General features: G+C 35.5%; 3 protein-coding genes across 7 annotated transcripts; 2 read left to right on the top strand and 1 right to left on the bottom strand.

The window, feature by feature from the left end:
* The first annotated feature begins 649 nt into the window (after positions 1-649).
* LOC142518031 (B3 domain-containing protein Os07g0563300-like) lies at positions 650-7,992 on the top strand. Of its 4 annotated transcripts, XM_075620613.1 has the most exons (14): positions 650-1,087; positions 2,023-2,104; positions 2,245-2,343; positions 2,624-2,960; positions 3,061-3,394; positions 3,607-3,703; positions 4,352-4,526; positions 4,626-4,705; positions 5,143-5,511; positions 6,313-6,365; positions 6,475-6,588; positions 7,000-7,070; positions 7,160-7,536; positions 7,717-7,992. In XM_075620613.1, exons 1-14 carry the CDS (start codon positions 966-968, stop codon positions 7,828-7,830), a joined length of 2,424 nt encoding a protein of 807 aa, XP_075476728.1. In that variant the 5' UTR covers positions 650-965; the 3' UTR covers positions 7,831-7,992. The 4 variants fall into 4 exon arrangements, with proteins under 4 accessions (XP_075476728.1, XP_075476727.1, XP_075476730.1 ...); XM_075620612.1 differs by having other exon boundaries at positions 652-1,087; positions 7,160-7,992; XM_075620615.1 differs by having other exon boundaries at positions 653-1,087; positions 2,007-2,104; positions 2,267-2,343; positions 7,160-7,992.
* A 3,874-nt stretch (positions 7,993-11,866) lies between these two features.
* Positions 11,867-13,809, top strand: LOC142519284 (stem-specific protein TSJT1-like). Its single transcript, XM_075622251.1, has 5 exons — positions 11,867-12,007; positions 12,298-12,563; positions 12,733-12,973; positions 13,065-13,185; positions 13,395-13,809. Exons 2-5 carry the CDS (start codon positions 12,352-12,354, stop codon positions 13,577-13,579), a joined length of 759 nt encoding a protein of 252 aa, XP_075478366.1. The 5' UTR covers positions 11,867-12,007; positions 12,298-12,351; the 3' UTR covers positions 13,580-13,809.
* A 1,572-nt stretch (positions 13,810-15,381) lies between these two features.
* LOC142519501 (uncharacterized) lies at positions 15,382-19,165 on the bottom strand. Of its 2 annotated transcripts, XM_075622536.1 has the most exons (10): positions 18,645-19,165; positions 18,420-18,516; positions 18,322-18,343; positions 18,139-18,234; positions 17,912-18,035; positions 16,467-17,820; positions 16,180-16,345; positions 15,934-16,098; positions 15,678-15,830; positions 15,382-15,589 (listed from the first exon to the last, which is right to left on the bottom strand). In XM_075622536.1, the coding sequence occupies exons 2-10, from the start codon at positions 18,431-18,433 to the stop codon at positions 15,404-15,406; spliced, it is 2,280 nt and encodes a 759-aa protein (XP_075478651.1). In that variant the 5' UTR covers positions 18,434-18,516; positions 18,645-19,165; the 3' UTR covers positions 15,382-15,403. The 2 variants fall into 2 exon arrangements, with proteins under 2 accessions (XP_075478651.1, XP_075478650.1); XM_075622535.1 differs by having other exon boundaries at positions 18,322-18,516; positions 18,645-19,163.
* Positions 19,166-20,579: the final 1,414 nt, after the last annotated feature.

Raw genomic sequence — 20,579 nt, 5'->3', positions numbered from 1 at the left:
ATATATTTTAAGACAAAACTTGTGTGAGACGATCTCACGGATCGTATTTTGTGAGACGGAGACCGTCTTCGGGTTTGGCTACAGAAATAATATACCCAAAAATCGAAAATTTTATTAGCGTCCACCTCTACTCATCATTTAAGAAGAAAGAGAAAAAGAAGAAGACTTTTTTAACCTTAATATTGTTTAGACATTGTCCGATATAAACATTTTGTCTGACCTATAAAATATTACTTCGACTAGTAGGATCAGCATTGGTGGCATCCGCTTTATTTTCATTATTTATAATTCAAAAGAGTTATATATAAGTAATATATGAGGAAACAAAATTAGAAATGTTTGGTAAGAAGTTCTAGGAACATTTAACATGTCACGGTTATATATTTCTATTTCTAATCTATTAAAAAATGTACTCTTTAAAGTAAAAAGTATGGTAAATTTTGGAGTTTAAATGTGACCAAAGTTTAAATAATTTAAATTAAATGGAAAAAGTTTTGAGATTTGACATCGACGTCAATTTTATGAGATATATTTTTTAACATCATTGAAAAAAATCAAATCGAATTTTACCGATATAAATAGATAAAGACTTTCCAAAACACGAGCACCCCAGGTAGCACAAAGCAGCTGGTCTCACCCTCTTTTAGTATACCCAAAAATAATAATATAATATATTTAGAATGCTAAGCTGTGTTGTTATATTTTCACTCTTCGCTTCGTTTCTCCCTAAAATCTCAGTCCCCGGCTCTCTTCCCTGAGATTAATTTCCTATCTTTTCATGCTGTCATTGAACTCTCCGTGTTCAGTTGAATCTAGGGTTTTGCGTTTCAATTTGTTTTTTTTACGCCTCAGCATGAATATTTAACGATGGCTTTGTCTCAGAGTGCAAAAAAATTCCTTCTTGTGGCTATTTTCTGGAGGAAATCCTTGAATCTCATAGTTTCTGGTTAGGGACCTGTTTCTTGATGTCTTCTTCTTCGTGGAAGAATGTTTGCTTCAACTCAAACTGCAAAGAGGCATCTGAGAAGTGGAGAAATGGTTGGCGTCGCCGCACCGGCGAGTACGCCCACCTATGCGATCGTTGCGCGTATAACAATTGCCTTTCTTTTTTCTGTTATTTTTTTCCTGAATTCTCAATTTCTAGCACCGGTTTAAATTTGATGTTTTTTTGTTTAATTTCGTCGACCATTTCTTTTGGTGGTGGGGTGGTGTTTGACTAGTTAGCTTTACTTTGCGCAAATTTTTTTACTGTTTTCTTTTCTGCGTGATGGAGGTTTTGGATTGGAGATTGTAATGCAGTTAGCATTTTCTGGATTTTTTGGTTTATGGTACCCAACTGTATTCATGGTGTCTTGGATTTGGATTGTTATACTTCCTCGTCCATCCTTTGATTACATTTACATTCACGTGAAGCATTTTAGAATAGGAAAACGAGGATTGAGCTTGAGAAGGAGAAAAATCTTGAACTTTGGAACGGACATCGTGGTTAATTTGAATTGTTTGTTAAGTTTACATGGCTGTAGGATGGTCCAGAGTCGAAGCTCCGAGTTTGGAAATCTGCATTGAAAATATATCCATGTAGATTGCAAATTTCAGTAATTGAATATCGAAGTTTGGTGTCAGCATAGTTTATTTGGCATCACAACTTATATAATTAATTTACTTTAGTTTTTGTTAACTGCATTGTGTACCCAATTCTTATTGTTTGAAAGAATTTATTTGGAATATTCTGTTATATTGCTAACGTGGGGTTCAGTTTTGGCTTCCAGAATAAATTAATTGAAAACCTAAGATTATAGGTTTTGTCTAATTTTGATGATTCACCAACTGTGTGTAAATCTGTCACTTATTTGTTGATTTGATTTTCCCAATTAATGGAACATCTGCTAGCAATTGAAATTTAAGCTAGGTTTTGACTTTTGAGTCGTACTTCCTTCTCTCATTGTACGTGTGGAAGCTGCTTCTTCTTAACTCATTTTATTTAGTTTCTTTGAAAATTGATGTAGTTTAATTGAAATTCAGTTCTGCTTATGAGGAAGGAAAATTTTGTGAGGCTTTTCACTCGAGTACTTCTGGTTGGAGATGCTGTGAATCTTGTGGAAAGGTAAGGTAGCTTTAGGCTTTACCAAGAGTTTCGTAGAAAATTTTCATTTTCTGGTGTGTACAAATTGAAATTCTAGTTTCCTTTTTTTCATATAAATTTCTGAGAATGTGTACATGTTGAATGTCAAATCCTCATTGCAGCAAATACATTGTGGTTGTATAGTGTCGTTCCATATGTTCGTACTCTTGGATGCTGGAGGGATAGAGTGCCTAACATGTGCAAGAAAAAGTTTCGTTTTGGTAAGAGTGATTTGGTTCTTTATTTAATGGCTTTATTTCTCAAGATAGGATTATGTACACTGTCGTGGATGAATTTTTATTATATCTATGAATCTTGCATAAAACTTTTGATAAATTGAAAAACCCTGAACAATCTTTAGTTGTAACGACCTTTATGAATAGCTAAGTTTAATACAACCACTGGAGGAATAAATCATGCTTCACCAAACTAGGTTGTTCTCTTTCATATCTTTTAGCTATCACGTTCAGGAACATAACTTTTCCTTTTCCATTCTTCCAGACTCCAAATCCGGCGTGGCCGCCACCTTCACAATCCCTTCCTTCACAATTTGAAAGAAGGAAGGGTTTCTCGGTGAAAACATTAGGTTCCATAGTTGGCTCGGGCCCAGTTCCATGGAGAATCGCGCCCAGTTTGTTCAAGGAGTCTAATATCCAATCTGAAGCACAGACAAGAATGCCCTTCGAAATTGATGTATTAGGTGGCATTAATTTATTTGGCACTTCTGAGAGATTACCTACTGCTTCACCAGATAAAAAGCGAGAATTGCCTGATGAAAGATGTTTTAATGGAAAGTTGATAGTTGGCCCATTTGACACGTTTCAGAATGGGCATACTGGTAATTATAGTGGACTATTGAGAATTTATCATTTCCTGTCACTTCCTGAATTTGCATGGAATTTTTCTGTCACTCAGTTATGTTTTTTGTCTTGCTGCAGCACTTAATCCAAAAGAGCATCCATTTCTCTCCGTAAACAATATCCAGCCGATAATATTTCCCATAGATGATTCTTCAAATTTCAGTTTAACCACGGCATCTTCATCCAAAACTGAACAAGATGATACTGGACAGCTTTCTGCAACTTTTTCAACACAAAATACCATTTCAATTCCAGTGGATAAGAAGGTTGGCGGTCACTATCGAACGGATTCATGTGGCGAGACTCAGGTTCGTAATGGTAAGGTCCAAGGAGATGGTCGGAGCAGAAATCAGTTGCTTCCTCGGTATCGGCCCCAAATAACTGAGGAGGAACTTCTACAAATTTCAAGCTAGTATCCTATTGCGTCGAAGGGTTCATGTCACAGTTTTGTTTCCCAAGAATAATCATCACTAAATTCTTGAAGTCCAGTTTCTCTTTGTTATTCAGCTAATTTATTGTGGCATACCCTGCGATACTTGCTTAAAATCCATTTGAATATTATTAGGCAATTGTACTTGGTATTTCACCGATCTTTCCCTTGATTTTGCCTTAATTTATCATTAGCTCAAAGTCAGTTATTACCCCATTGTTTGAGAAAACTTTAAGTGCTAGTGATGCTGGACGTATCGGCCGCCTAGTGCTGCCAAAAAAGTGTGCAGAGGTCAGCCCTTATGTCTTACATAAGAACCGTTCTGATTAACTTACTTATTGCTTTTTACACTTTTGCTATTTATACTGTATACACGTGTAAATGTTTGAATTTGCTTTGTGGTTTGGTTTCTGAGTCAAGATTAGGCATGTGCTAGGGTGTCACAAAAACCCAGTGGACTGGATTCCTCTGAAGAGGGCTATGAAGCTAAAATGTTGGAGTATAGGGACTTAGATATTAGAAATTAGACATATGATGTGGATATGAGGAGTGTGTTTTCTTTTATATTGTTAAATTTGTGTTGTGGGTTTCTGTTGACTGTCTGGGTTGGTATCATCCCAGTAATGTCATTGCATAAACAAGGAAGACACTTGTCACGTGAGAGAAGAAATCCATCTTTCAATGAAGCTATTGGCTATCGTTTGTAATTTTTCCTGAAATTGTTACCCTGTAAACGGAAGCAAAGGACAGGAGACAATAATAATTTTTCATCTTTTATGATTGTATGATAGCCTGTGGTATTTTTAGCTTGATCTGATGTGAGGTCAGTGTGTTGCATCTCTCTTCACCTGGTATATCTTTCATTTCGATAGTGAACAATCTTTCCTAGTTTTCAAATTTTAAGAACTGAAAGAAGGTGCTTCATTTGTGGTGAGACAGGCCTATTTTCCACCAATCGCTCAGCCAGAAGGTTTACCTTTGAAAGTATTGGATGTGAAGGGAAAGGAATGGGTATTTCAGTTTCGATTCTGGCCAAACAATAATAGCCGAATGTATGTCCTGGAAGGAATCACTCCTTGTATACAATCTTTAAGACTGCAGGCTGGTGATGTTGGTAATTAATTAGCACCACTGTGTCCTGCATTTTGATCGAGCATATTCTTTCATCTTTCCGTTGCTTATGTGCAAAATCATTCATGACATTTCTTGGCAGTAACATTTAGTAGGCTGGAACCTGAAGGAAATCTGGTCATGGGGGGCAGAAAGTCTTCAAGCGTTCCATCCCCAGATCAGGTTTATTTTTCAATCAAACAGTATAATGTCTTAATTAATATTCATGTCAAAATGTGTTTCATGCAAAATTTTAATCTTGTCACTAATAAAATAAACATAATTTAACATTGATACATAAGTATTATTATTTTATTTATTTATTATCTTTTTATAAGATACTTGGCTTGGAATTTGGGGTGGTACATAATATGACATTACAATAATTTGAAACAACTCCAGGGTATCTTGTTGCATAAGTATGCTTTCTGCATTGCAAGCTGATTTATATTTATTTATTATGAGCGCTTGGATGGAGAAAGATCCATCTGTAATTACGCCCCATTGAATTTTCGTATGCATTTATACTAATGACATCGATTAAATATATAAATATTTCTTATTTATTTTTTATTGGACATTCATCATTATTGAGTTCAGTTTTGCTGTTCTGTTCAAAGGGAGACGGAGCTGTTATAAAAGGAAATAATGTTTTGATCCCAGCGAACTGTCAAGCTAAAAATAAATGTGTGGAAGGGATAACAGTAAACGGTCACATGAAAGGTAAATCACCTAGTAGCTTCCAGCCGATCAGCCATGTTTCCAAGGCAGATATAGGAAGCACCACTTCTGAAATACATGAAATTAAGCCTATTTATAGCAGCAAGGGGAAGGGGAGCATTTTGGTCTCAAAGTGTAAGCGCCTTAGAATTGAGAATGATATAGAGCTCAAGCTCAGTACGGATGAAGCTCAAGGATTGATGCGTCCGCCTGCAAAAATTGTTCCCTCAGTTTTTGTTGTAGACGGATGTGAATTTGAAGAATTCGAGGTACCAAGATTCTTGTTTGTAAAAGTACCATTGCTGCTCGGTATATAGCTACCAGTTTGTTTGGTATGGTGTAGCTCTTGCTTTACTTCTAGGTACATGTTGCACCTTCAGACTTGAGATTCTGACGAGCTGCATTTCTTGTGGAGCATACACAACCTCTTATATGAAATTAATTATCTTTTCAAACCCCGTGTGTTTAAAATCAAGCGTAAAGTCCCTGCAAATGGTATATATGTGTGTGATTTTTAAAAGCACATGGTTGTAAAATACCTTTTATTTATCATATGGGGTTTAATGCTTTTTGATATTTTGCCTTTCCTTGTGAGTTGGCATTGTAGGATACAAGGAGGGTTAATGCAATAAGCCACATCCTAGTTCTTTCTTTTTAGATATGGCATGTGCATGCAAACCTAATGGGGAGTGAGCTCCACATGGGAAGTTTTGATTTAATCTGCAGTATCTCTACCACAGTCTCCAGCTCTTTAGTTTTCTTTCCTGTAAATTTGTGCCTTGTCATGGGGTGCGTGTTTGAGATTTGGCATGTGCATGCAAACCTAATGGGGAGTGGGCTCCACATGGGACGTTTCGATTTAACCTGCAGTATCTCTACCATAGCCTCCAGTTCTTAAGTTTACTTTCCTGTAAATTTGTGCCTTTTCATGGGGACAAGTTTTAGATGTCTGATGATCAACTGTGATCATCATGCTTCGCCGGATTAGCAAGACTGAATCACACACACAAGTTTTTTCTTTGGTTTCATTTATTTTCTTCTCCAGCATCCTCATAGGATTCTCTCTTTAGGGAACTGCGCCAATTATTGGAAGGCCAACTATACTGGCAATAGATCCTTTCGGGTGCGTTCCTTTTTATTGGCGTAAATCTCTCTCTCTCACTCGTTCATTCACACTCATGTGCACATTCATATCCAGAGGAATGCTGAAATTGAGTCCTTTGATTTCTCAGAGAAAAGGTAAAGTGGGTTCAATGTGAGGACTGTTCTAAGTGGCGTAAAGTTCCCGAAGATGTTTTTCTTCCTTCTGGATGGATCTGTTCAGAGAATGTATGGGACCTTGACAGGTATAGTGGATTTCCATTTTGATTGTGAACCTTGAATTTTCTGTTCATATACTACAATGCTAAGTCAATAATTGCTCATCTGTTCCTTTTTCGTTGTAGACTGTTTTAAGCTTTTTCTAGTTTTTGTGTTAGTTTACGTTATTTCAATTTTTATATGGGTTATTCTACACCAGTACTGCAGTTTCTAAACCTGCCAGTGCCCTAGTTTTTACTACCCCAGCTCTCATTGGCAAACAAATACATCAAACTAAGCTCAAGGAAGAAGTTTGCTTTGGACTTTTCAGTCCTTTAGAACATACAAATCCACCTAGTTTAGTTCAAGGAAGTTTGTCTTGGAGCTTTTCAACTAATGTTTACCTGTCTTAGCCAGTTTACTGATTCCTTTATATCTTCCCATCTTTTATCCATCAGATCTCGATGTTTGGATGCTGAGGAATTAGCTGTAGAAAAGCTGGAAGATATTTTACCTGCCATCAACAAAGGTGCAACTTTTGTCTCTGAAATTGCCATAGTTATATATTCTCCTTCTATATTTCTTACATTTACATATTGTTTTCTTGATGTCATCTAGTTTCTTCGAAGAGAGGGGAGATAACCACAAAGGATGCAGATATGTCTGTCACTCAGGAAAGACTCGATACTCTTGCTAATTTGGCCACCCTAGGAGATGATGAGGGCATTTCAGCTTCATCGCACTTCAGGTCAAAGCGCCCATGGTTTCCCACTGAGGAAAGCTCTAAGCACAAACAATCATGTGATTGTGCGATCTGCAGTTCATCTAAACATCGTTTTCGAACTTTGATGGAGAGGTACGTGAAGCATCAATTGGAAGAAATTGGTGAATCTGCCTCCCAGAAGTCGCAGCCGCAACAATTCCCTGAACAAGTGTACAATGTTGACACACACACAGTCACTGACGCCAGAAATATTACCCCGACTCGGGGAGAGGTAAGCAAGATAGTCTGTCTTGACTATCATAATGGGCGAAAGTCTTCACCCTCGCCGTTGAAAAGTCAAATAGACCTTAATATTCATCCAGAGCGAGAGGAAGACTTTTCGCCTGTTTCAGAGTCTGGAACAATGAAACAGTTGCACCCACACGTCACAGAGAAATTTTTCATGCAGCAGATGCCATCAGGCTCAGGCATTGGAAATTTAGTCAGGACACGGATGCAACAAGATGGTATTGGTGGTGCAAATCTGATTAGTTTAGCTGCGGATGGAGGTAATCAAGAAAACTGACTAGCTTTGGCTTGGAGCTTCCTCCGAACTATGTATATAAAAAGGTAGGATGGATACTTGGTTTTTTGCATGACCATTAGTGTTAGTTTCGCAGATAGCAATGCACATTATGCAGTTAACTTATTTTTCAAGTCCTGAGTAATGATTTAATGCGCTTCACTACATCTTGGAGAAAACAAAATTGATGCCAGATGTGATTGATTCATAAAATTCCCTTTTGATTTGATAGGGTAGTTGCATTTATTTGGGAGTTAAAATTTGAGAAAATTTAATCTCAATTAAAAATAAGATGCCAACATTTGTCTGGTATGCTATGTCCAGGGATGAGTCCTATGGTAGTAACTAGTAAATTTATCAAATTTCTTGTACCATTTTCCCGGGCTCTGCTTCAGACCATAAAGTGATTTCTTTAGCAAACACAACTTATTTCTGTTGCTTGAGGATGAGTACCCTTCAGGTTGTTCCATGAAAATGGTTTCCTCAAGATCACCGTGCAAGAAGGTTGTCCTTTCCTGCCATTTTCATTGCCTGTTGAGAGGAATATCGAGTAAGAAATGAGATAATTATGATAGTGGTAATGAATCAATATTCCCATTAAATTAAAGGAGCTAGCTAGAAAGATTGACAATTAGTTATGCAACTGGAAGAAATAAATCGTTCATAAAGTTCTTTCTGTTCTAACTTCTGATCAGTGACAAATTTTCCATGAAAAATTCACAAACGTCTCGATCTAGCTGTGAATAATGCACTTTCATTCATGAAGGGTGAACAGTGCAAAAAGGATATACAATAAGAGAATAGCCCGAGAAATCTTGTTTGCATCCATGATTTGTAATTTAGACTATATGAAAATATATGTAGATGGGTTGTAGTATTCGGAATTTATTGCTCCTCTCAATAACTTGATATTTTGAGTAAGGTGTACAATTGAGGATTCATGGCCAATATTTTGGTACTCTCTCTAAATCTATTATCAAATTGTTTTTTTTCCCCGCAATCATGCATGGGCAAACTTTTAGATCAAAATTTAAGTAGTTCGATTGAGCGAAGTAATAATTTAAAATTGTTTGGCATGCATTACTATAAGAGAATTCACTTGAACTACTTTATTTGATTTTCACATTCAGCTTGATAGCTCATGCCTCATTTCTCTTGGACCAGTTCAAAGTAAATTACACGGGTATTATATCTGAATGTATTATACGATATCTTACTCATGTATTATAAAGTTTACTTAATTATATATCTATATAGATTTTATTTAATATTTTTAACATATTAAAATATACTGCAAATTATTTTTACTCAATTTAGAAACAACTTAAAAAAATATAAATTACAACTCATTTTATATAAATTTAATAATGAACAAAAGAAATGAGAAACGAGTCAGAAAATCATCATATTTCTCAACCAAAGATCTATGTTTATAAAGTATAACTGAATGATGCATATTTGGAAGGATGAGTTATTACACTAAGATAGTTATTTACATAAATATCATCAATCATAATCATCTACAATCTAACTATTTATAATATTCTATCAGATGATTATTCATTTTAGGACCGAGCGCTTGCCGCTTTACCAAAAGTTATAGCTGGTGGTAATGGTGTAACTCAAATCTTTTAAACCTGCATAGAAACTCAAGCAACATGGTTCGATCGCTCTACCAAGTAGGGACAATTATTGTACCTAACAATCTTTCTTCCAATAATTGCACTTCTTGCAATCAATAGGAATCGAACCCGTGACGTTGGCTCTGATACTAATTATAAGACCGAGCGATTGCCGCTTTACAAAAAGTTATAGCTGGTGGTAATGATGCAACTCAAATCTTATAAACCACGCAGCTCAAGCACCACGGTTTGATCGCTCTACCAAGCAGGGACACTTATTGCATCGGACAGATGTTATTTGGGGAATACACGGAGATCCAGATTTTATGATCTAGTTAAAATCTTGACAGGAAAATCCCATAGGAAAAATCTGACGACCATGCTAAAACTTTAATCGGAAAAATCCAATGGGATAAAAACTAGTTTAAGTAAAAGAATATGACATCCTCGCTGATAGTTGATTGATCCCTTTGTTGCGTTAACCAGCAGTATCCACCACCATTGTTGAGGGACTTCTTTCCTGAATCGGAAATCATGTGGTTCTGTATTGGAATGGCTAGATCGTAGGTGCCTTCAAGTATGTAATCTATAGCCTCCAGCAAGCTGAAAGTTCAGAAACAGTTCGTAATGGTACAACTCAGAACACTATAGTCAAGTAAAATGCTATTCTTGTTTTGATGATTGACAGCAGTAAAACGATTTGAATGGAATTTTTTCCACAGTGAAATTATCGTATATTTTAATGATAAACCAAGTGAAAACAGAAAAGTCAACAGATCTATAGCTTGCTTCAAGAACTCATGGACCCGTTGCATCAATGATTTTAAAAAAAATCAGAAACGGTTCTTCTTGAATCAAGCTATCGTATAACTCCTTAGAAATGTCATCCTGATCATATCAAAGAAGGAATTAATCACTTGTGTACCACAAATTAACCTGGAATTTGAATCCATGATGCTGATTGAGGAAACTCCTTTGTATAAAATTTGAGAAACAGGTGCCTCAAAAGCCTAGAATGGATTTCCTCTCTACAAAGGAAGAGAATGACATCCGTCATGCAAATTTTCCCTAGGCACGTACAGGAACGAATGACACACTCGTCGCCGCTTTTCCACACGCTGACGTATGTATCTTCGGACCTCATTAACACCTCAATGCATCGTAAAGGGTGGCGTCGCCGAACAGCTCCTGCTTTCCTAAACTCAATTATTTATATAAATTTTTTTTTTACATTAAACAAGATTCAATAACGTACGACCTATTTATTACACATAATTTAATAATACCACCAAATACAACTCATTAAAACCAAAAACTAATATAGTAGACATAAAATCACATGCGTGAAACTTGAACTCAATATATATCTATTCTAAAGACATCCTCTTCACTAAAGGTGTAAATGAGTCAAGTTACTCGTGACTGACTCGTGAATAGCTCGATCAAAATTTGACTCACCGAACTCGAGTCGAGTTCCAATTCTTTGTTCTTGAGTAGCTACTTGAATACTAACAAAAACATGAAAAATAATTGATATTTTTGTCAATATATATCCAAATTTGAGTACGAGTTTGAGCTCGAGATTTAAATGTTAGAATTTAGACTTTAGAACTTGTCGAACTCGAAATCAAGTAACTCAATATATACATGAGTTGAGCTCGAGTTTGAGTAAACAGAAAATAAATCGAGTCGAGTTCGAGAAGTATGATACTCGAGTTCGACTCGATGCGTTTACGCCCCTGCTCTTACCATCTAACTATGATATTCTTGTGTACTATTGTTGTTTACTTGTTTTTAGACGTATATAAATGATATAAATATAATACTCGTTTAAATAGTGTAATGAAATTTAACATTTAAGTGACATTCATAAAAATTTATTTAATAAAATAATTACGTATTATCCTCGTTCGAATGTATATTATTTATCACTAGAACAAATATGATTGATTTTCTAAATAGATGAACCTAGCTCTTATAAATAATCCCATTCACAAATTAAAAAATAATTAGAAAATAAAAATTCACAAAAAAAATCCCCATTTACCCCATATTTAATGAATATTTTAATAATTAAATGAATAAATTAGTAACTAAAAAAAGTAAACTAAATAAGAATAGATTGGTAAAAGAAAATATGAAAATTGGACTTGACAGATGAAAAAAAATGTACAATAAATACTTATGATGACATTCATAAATATCATTATATTCAATATTTAGTGACATTTAAGTTTTAGTGACACTTCCAACAAATGCTCTATATTCCAATGTCGTCTTAAATTTTCTGACATTTTTTATTGTCATTATAAGATGTTAATGACAACTTCACATGTCTTATTAATTATTCATGTAATAATAATTCATACCATGACAATTTTAAACGATAACTTCGTACTAGTTAACGATGATACCGATGTAACATATATATTTGATAATCAACAGATCGTTCACCCACGTGTATCTATGGTGTTGTATATCTATATAAAATAAGGAAAAGATGAGACTAAAGGGGATTTGCTGACTCAGCTAAGTGTCAACGGTCGCCTGAATCTAAGGTTTGTGGATAAGAAGCGTCCAAATTTGGACCAATTCCCATTTGTATTCATTTTTCCCAACAAATTGCTTTCTGAATCTTCTAATCTCAAAATCTTTTAATCTAATGGTTATTGGGGTGTGTGTGGATAAGATTGCCACGTAATTTTACTCTGCTACTTGTGCCTATAAATACTCGACCTCCCACCCAAAGTTTCCATAACCATTCCTACATTTCGCACAAGACCCTTCGTTTTCTACGTTAATCCGTTTAGATCTATACTGTTAGCATTACTTTTTTTTTCGTTAAAAGAGAGTGAAGAAAGGAGAAGGGAAGTGAAAGTAAGGGGAGAAAAAGCAAGGAAAAATGTTGTGTGCATTCAAGAATGGCGTGGTAGATCCACCAAAGGAGTTGCATAGCCAAGCCTCGTCACAGGCTTCTCGTAAACCCAAAACTCCGGAAGAGACTTTGAAGGATTTCTTGGCTTCAAATCCCAATAATGGCTTCTCTCTTGCATTTGCTGACAAGGCCAGTTTGGCCTACGCACCACCTCAAAGCTCAGTCATGTCACACAAAAGGTAAAATGCATGAAATTTTCGTCGTGAGAAATGGAGATTATATTGATATTCATTGAATCTGATTGGAGTCATTTATCGATTTACATCATGGGCGAAGCTTATCTTTTGAATGTTGAAGATTTTTACGTGTTTTGCGATAGGATATGTGATCCAAGATTGTATTTTGCAGGATGTTCTGTTCAACAGACGATATATACTGTATTTTCCTGGGGAATTTAAATAACTTGTGCACACTCAACAAACAATATGGGCTATCAAAGGGTGGCAATGAGGCCATGTTTGTGATTGAAGCTTATCGGACCCTCCGTGACCGGGGCCCTCTCCCAGCCCACCGAGTCATTAAAGATCTCGAGGGCAGTTTTGGATTTGTGATCTATGACAACAAAGCTGGATCTGTGTTTGCTGCGCTTGTACGTACAAACACGACGTGCAAAAATTTCTTTTTCTTTTTTATAATTTGGTGAGAAAAATATGATGAATTTGGGTCAAAATTGTCTGCAGGGTGCTGATAAAACAGTGAACCTGTATTGGGGCATAGCTGTTGATGGCTCTGTTATGATCTCAGACAATGTGGATCTCATAAAAGCAAGCTGCGGAAAATCATTTGCACCATTTCCTGCTGGTATGTCAATTTATTTCATGCTACTACACAGGATCACGATAATTGGAGGAATATAAGAATTGTCGAGCCGTTCGTTCTAAAACAAAGACAATTTTCTTGAACGTTTTCTAAGCAAAATGTCCAAGATTTAGGGTTCGATTGACATCGAAATAACGATTTCTTGGCATTTGATCTTGATATTGATTGGAATATTCGGGTGAAATGCACAGGGTGCATGTACCATAGTGAAGGAGGACTAATTAGCTTTGAGCATCCAACGTATAAAATTAAAGCAATGCCAAGAGTCGATAGTGAGGGGGCGATGTGTGGATCATATTTTGCAGTTGATGCTTATTCGAAAGCTAACAGCATGCCAAGGGTTGGTAGTGCAGCTAACTGGGCAACCTGGGGCTGACAGCAGCCTTCACGTGTTGCTTCACATTACTGACACGACAAGATTGCTGCTGTTTTTCCTCTGTTTATTGGTTTGTGTTAGTTTGATGTTATGTTCTGTTATTTTCTTGGTTTTATCTTTGGCTCTTTTCCCACTCGGCATGTAAATATGATTGCTGGGGGGTTTGGAGTTTGTAACTAAACAAGTGGGTTCGCAATTATGGTTGTAGTTTGATTGCGTTGTTGACATTATCTTTTACCGGAATACGTTTGCGTTGGGGCTTATACATAAAAATTATATAGGATTTACAAATATTCGATTCTGAGAGGATTTTAATTCATGAATAAAGGCTAAAGCTCGAACTACATCACCACCGTGTACATGATTCATTGTGTTAAATATTCAGAAAAATCTTTCGATAACTACGATGTTGGTCACTCATCATTCAGTACTTGGTGCTTGTAACACGCACCTTGATTTATCATATTTTTTTTGTTGCAATTATGGATACGATAATAACCTTTATAAACACATTAGGGGTACCATATCAAAAAGATTAAGTACTGGGTGGTATAACTTCATGAGTTAATAAGTTATTTTTAATTTGTTTTAATATTCAATATGAGACATTTGTAGAAGTCGAAATCCGCGGTGGCCCACTGTAAATGACTTTCACTTACCTTTCAGTATTTAATGTATTCAACATACACCTTAATCAAGCCTATAACACTGTTCTTTTTTCGATAATCGACATTGATCCGATGTCTACCCTTTTTATAGTTCGTCATTTCCTTTATATCGACTCTCAACGAGAACAACATTGTTAGGTTATAAATAAAGGGATTACAGATTAGAAAATTATTACTCTAAAAAAAGTCAAATAAATTTTATTTAAACATATAATTCCTAGTTAATAACGAAAAATAAAATAAAAAATTAGAAAATTATAAACCTAAAAAAAAGACATATCACAATGATCTTTTACAATATTTTATTCAAATAATTTATAAATGTAAACAAGAAAATATTGGTTGCAAAAAATATTTTTTTTTAAAACGCATAACCAACGTCACAAACAAAGGATTAGAAAATTAGAAACTCTCAAAAATGCATATAACAATGATCTTTTACCATGTTTTATTAAAGTGATTTATAAATATAAACCACAAAAAATATTGGTTGCAAATAAATTTTATTTAAACACATAAATTCTAGCAAACCAAATAAACAATACATAAACTAATTAATGAAGACACCAAAAAAAATTAATAAGAGACCAGAAAAAGCCACAATTTAACAATGAGTTAGTTCTAAATTTTAATTAATATAATTTACATAATGAAAAGTTAAATAAAAAAAATCAAAATCATTAAATAAGAAATATCATATTATAACGTGAATAGACATTAAAAAAACCAAATATTAATAATCACACGTATCCAAGCCATTAGTAAAAAGTTCAGAGATATAATACGACGTTTACATGTATCAAATAGACCGTCAACACGAAAATGTGTTGAAAGGGCTTTATAGTCAATACCCGACAGTCAAATAAATACATAAGCACGTGGATAAATAATATAAGAGTATATAATTATACCGAAGTTTGAAGGAAGCTAGCTAGAATGTTAGCTCATGTATCTTCCTCACACAGTCTCCCTGTTTCTCTCTCTCTCTCTCTCTCTCTCTCTCTCTCTCTCTCTATATATATATATATATATATATATATATATATTAATATTTCACCAAACACCATAGCAAGAAATGCCGCGGTCTGATAGATCATATGAATAAATGCCTCAACTCTCTAAAATTTGCGTTCATTCTTGAATACACAGCGTGTGATTAGTGATGAGGATTGGTTTCGATTTCTTGAGCTAGTTCTCTTGTCAGCTTATCAGCACGGTCATCATGCCCACCGGCAAACGAATAAACTCGGAAAGCGAATTGGAAGGCTCTCCAAAGCATTTTCGCGGATCCTTTTCTTTTTGCTTCATTTTCATTTCCTCTATCATTTGCATTTCTCTTCTCCTGCATTTGAATCCGATATAAATTTAATCATTGTTTTAGGATAAAAAAAAACGTAATGCACAATCTGAATGATTAAATGATGAGCTACCTTAATAGCAAGTTCCATGCAGCTTGAAGAGACATCGACCATAAGTTCTTTGATATGTACAATGATGTTGAAATCAAAGTTGATCTTGTGAGCCTTGAATTTCTTGGATTCTTCATCTTTAGTACGCTCCAGGGCATCCATTTCTCCCTTCATCTGGGTGCCATTGAGAAAAGTACTCAATCAGCGAAATGAACAGGGATTTTTCCGAATATAGTAAGAAGATGGATTCATTCGGTTAACAAACGTTAAGGCTCACCTTGTTGAAGTATCTCTCTGCCTTGTCCAGGAGTTGGGAAACAGGTGACAGTATTGGCCAGTTTTTTAAAGTACTGGCAACAGAATCCAACTTTGAGTAGAGAGCTGCTGCCATTCTCAAAGCTTCCAATTTCTTTGAAGGGAAATCTTCAAATCTTGCTAGAACCTACAAGATTTTGTAACTTTATAAGATATGACTGTCGAATGAACAATCGTGTTTCTGTGAAAATAATGAGTATGGGTAAACCTGAGTTTCATCGGTGAGTTTTTCAAGATGAGATTCTACATATTTGTGGAATTTCAGGAGCTCGGTCATGTCTGATGTTTGGAAAGAATTTATTGCTAATTTTACCTCCTTAATTGTTTTCTCGTAGCTCTTGACATCTTCTTCAATTTGTTGGAAGTATGCTGACCTGTTCATACATTTACACAAGAGTTGGGAAATTTTTTTAAAAAAATTCGTGTCTTGGAACCACAATCATGAATTCAAAAAATGATTTTGTGTCGTAAATGGATGAGAACAGAGGATTATACCTCTTCGTTATTTCTGCCAAAGCATCAGCCATTCCTTGCTTTCCTCCAGAGGCTGCTCCAACTTTACCTTTTTTCCCTGATGATTTAACATCTAAACTTGTTCCTTCTACTTTTCCTTTGAGAAGCCGATAAAGATTGCCCATCTGGGACGATCTCTTCAGTTTTGTCACAGCTTTCTTGGGACGGAGGTTTTTTGCACCAGCAAGCCCTGGAGGGGGTGGGGGAGCAGCCACATTTGCCATGTGCATTCCAGGTGGTGGTGGTGGAATTGGCCCCTTTGATCCACCAATAGGTGGGGGAGGGGGCGGTGGTGCTCCAGTCCTCACTACCATTGGTGGGGGAGGGGGTGGTGGTGCTCCAGTCCTTATTGCCGAGGGTGGAGGAGGAGGTGGTGGTAGCGGTTGTGATGTTGTGGTGGAAAACAATGGAGGAGGCGGAGGAGGCGGAATCGGTGCAAGCACAAAATGTGTTGGCGGCTGGGGTGATGGTACTGGTGGTGGTGGTGGTGGTGGTGGTGCAGGTGCAGGCACAGATAATGCTTGTGGGCAGAGTGTCACTGGTATTGCTTTCTTTCGAGCCTGTGGCTCTGGTATTTGAAATTTTACCTCATCATTGTGCAATGATGTAGGTGGAACACATACTACAGGCGTAACAAATTCTGTTACATTTGATCGTAATTTGGGAAGTGATGGCGGAGGCAGGATCACATCCATTTTTTGCTTTGTCAGCCCATCATGAGTAACATGTGCTTCATTATCCGGGATAGTAATCCAATGTCTGCCCTTATCCTCTGTTTTCTCAACCAACCCAGTTCTCGTGATCTTTGGCATTTCAGTTTTCTTATCATCTTCTCGCTCAACTTCCTCGATCTTGTCCATATGGTGTATCATCTCATAATCTTGGTCTCCTTCATTGATACTAAATGTTCCCTTCACTTCAGAACGCTTCCTTTCTTCTAACTCAAGCTGTTGTGCTCTCTCTGCCTTTTGGGTTTGAATATAATAATTAGAATCTTGTACGACAGCATGAGGGAACATGTGAAACGAAAGGCGTTTTACATCAATGGGGTTCAGTTTTTCAATTGCTTGAACCCTGAGTGGCAAGAGTAGCGGTGGAGAATAAGACCCTGTTTTCCCTCCTTTAGTCGAGGATTTCCATGCTTCGGGAAGAACTGAAGTAGGGGTTGCTGGAGAACCAGAAAGAGAATTCTTGTTATCTGAATATGATCCAAACGGAGACTTTCCAAATGCTTGGCTTGCTGGAGGACTACACTGTCCCATCTCTTCGTCTTCATCACTTTCGTCGAACAAACTCTCTCTTGCTAGCTTTATCATGTCCTCAAGCATCATCAGAGCTGATTTAAAAGCGCAACATTTCAAAAACCTTGGATGAAGAAAAATTACATTTAATATCTGAACTTGATTAAGACAGCATAAACAACATACTGATTTGCTCCAATTCAACGTGTCCCAGTTTCATATTCGAGTCATATTTACATTTGACCATCCACTCCTCTGTCGTCCACAAGGCTCCCAGTGATTTCATAGCATCACAGAAGAATTTAAGAGCCTGTTTTGATGAGTTCAAATTTGAAAATTATCTATTACCCCGATATAACAGTTAATCCCTTCAGTGTCCAAATATTTTCAAAAGTATTGATAACACAGCTAACCTCATGCATCGATGCACCTTCAACTTTTGAAACTGATAGGTCAGGTTTGATTCTAGGATGGAGTTTAAAGATATCGTTCAGGGTCAATATCAGCAGCTGTTGACGAGGAAACACCCCACAATTCCAATATGATTATTTACCAAGAAAGATACTAAAACTCTCAAAATTTAGAATTTGAGTTACCTCAGTTACGGTGGCGGAACCGCTGCAAGGAGCAAAATCAAGTAAGTCTCTAAAGGTGGAAATCTTGTTCTTGAGATCCGTCATTGTTACAAAGTTACCTGCCACCCCGCATGAATTGCTGATTTTTGAACCTTTTAGGCCTTTTATATTCTCTGATGCATCAAAGATTTTATTGTTCTCTGGTTGTGATTTCCCCTGCCATTTACAAAGTAACGTCAATATTTTTTGGCCTTTCTCATATCTATCTGTAACATTTTATTATCGTCAAGAAATGTCCGAATTAATTAAAGATGAAACAATTTTCGTGAAGCAAACATGCATACCTTCAATCCAGAAGCCTTCTTACGTAAAAAGAAAGGTGCCACCCCACAAAATGCCCTCGTCGCCATTGTCAACTGTACAAAACTTTTATAGAGTCCTCAATAAAAAAAGAATTTACCTGGTATATTTTAATGATTATTATCAAACCACTTGATAATCTGACAATTTCCGAGCATATACACAAAATATAAACAAGAAATACAAGAGGTGTTATTTTGTTGGAGACCATCAAATTCAATATTCTAAAATCAATAATAATGTACAACGTGCTTCCCAGTTCTTGATTTTGTCTCTTAAAGGTTCCTCAAAGGACAACTTCTTCTTCTCCCCTTGTTTCCAAAAGAGGGAGAGAGTGAGAGTCGAATTGGTGAGAAGGGATTCTCGATTATTTTAGGACAAAAACCGCGTGGTGCCGTTTTATGCGGGGATTCGATCATCTCTGAATCAGTCAAAAATTACGAGATAGGTTGAGGTGACAAGCAACCCATCAATCCCATTAAAAGGGGAGCATTAGCGACTCTAATTAATTCTCAAATATATATTGATTGCAACCACCATCGCCATATTGGTTCACTACATCGCCGGCGGAGATGGTTAATGTAGGATCGATTACATTAGACTAACAACAATATCATCATTCAAATGTCTTTAGTTTAATTCTTAATTGTTGTTTGTGATTGAGAAGGGTTTTCATATATGGTATGATGACCAACAATGTATTTTAAACTTTGCAGTACGTAAATTGAAAGGTATGTGGTCGTAGATACTTGAAAATAGAGACACGGCTCTTGATCTTGATATTCCCAGGCGGCGATCTGAAAGTGTCAAATTTCCGTATTCCTCAAACGATTTTAATTTGGAATTGTTTTCTGAAGCACTTTCAAACCAATTTCCAGTGGCTTTACTTGTTTCCCCGACAAATACTTTTTTCCCACACTTTTCTTGATGGCCAAATTAACAACACAAGTACGATTGAAGTTGAAATTACAATTTATGTGTTGATTAATAATATTCAACCTCACACAAAATCTTTATACAATAATAAATGAAAACGATATTAAATTCGACGCCTTAATTGTTATAATTTTCCCTGAAAATATGTAATGTAAAGACCGGAGAGAAATCAACCAACCAACCATCCACGTTGTAGTACTTGTCGATATATCGGTCAAGATTTCATTCTCGCTGATCAAATTCCGGACTTTTCTTTTTGTTTTGGAATAAAACCGTCGTTACTAATATTAATTAAATAAAATGTTGGACTGTTTCTACTTTGAAAGATTATCAGTTTCAACACAAATTTCAATTAAAGAAAAACAAAGACATGAGTAGTAAATTAGTTAATTCAGAATGTTCTCAGAGACATTCCTCTTTTACCTGAAACGAAATAAATAATTCACAGATATATTGACCTTGATATGTCTTACATGTAAATTAAAAAAGTTTGCTTGTAAACTTTGATTTTAACAATAAACTAGCATTTCACCCGTGCGATGTACGAAGTGTTGTTATATATAATTAATGATTAAAATTAGTAAGTATTAATGTTTGAATAATTATTTAAAATAATTAATATAATATAATGAATATATTTAAATTTTAAATATTATTATAAAAAGTTGTCATATCAAAATATTTATGTCATTTGAGATAACACTCAAATGATGATAACAGTATTCTGTCATTAAATTGACTTATTTATTTTGTTTAAGTGAAACTGTTATTAATAAATAAAAAATAAAAAATATTTTAAAAATCACATATTATATGTTTATCAAAATTTTAAATAATAAATAATTTTTTTTGAAAATTAAATTTTTATGTCACTTATTTAGATGAATAAATTTATTTAATTTTTGAAAATGGTAAAAATATTTAAATTAAATTTTTATTAAGATACATATATTAAAGTTCTATTAAGATATATAATAATAATA

Source organism: Primulina tabacum, chromosome 11 (genome assembly GCF_025594145.1).
Source record: "Primulina tabacum isolate GXHZ01 chromosome 11, ASM2559414v2, whole genome shotgun sequence".
NCBI classification, from domain to species: Eukaryota; Viridiplantae; Streptophyta; class Magnoliopsida; order Lamiales; family Gesneriaceae; genus Primulina; species Primulina tabacum.
This window is presented reverse-complemented; position numbering and strand designations above follow the sequence as displayed.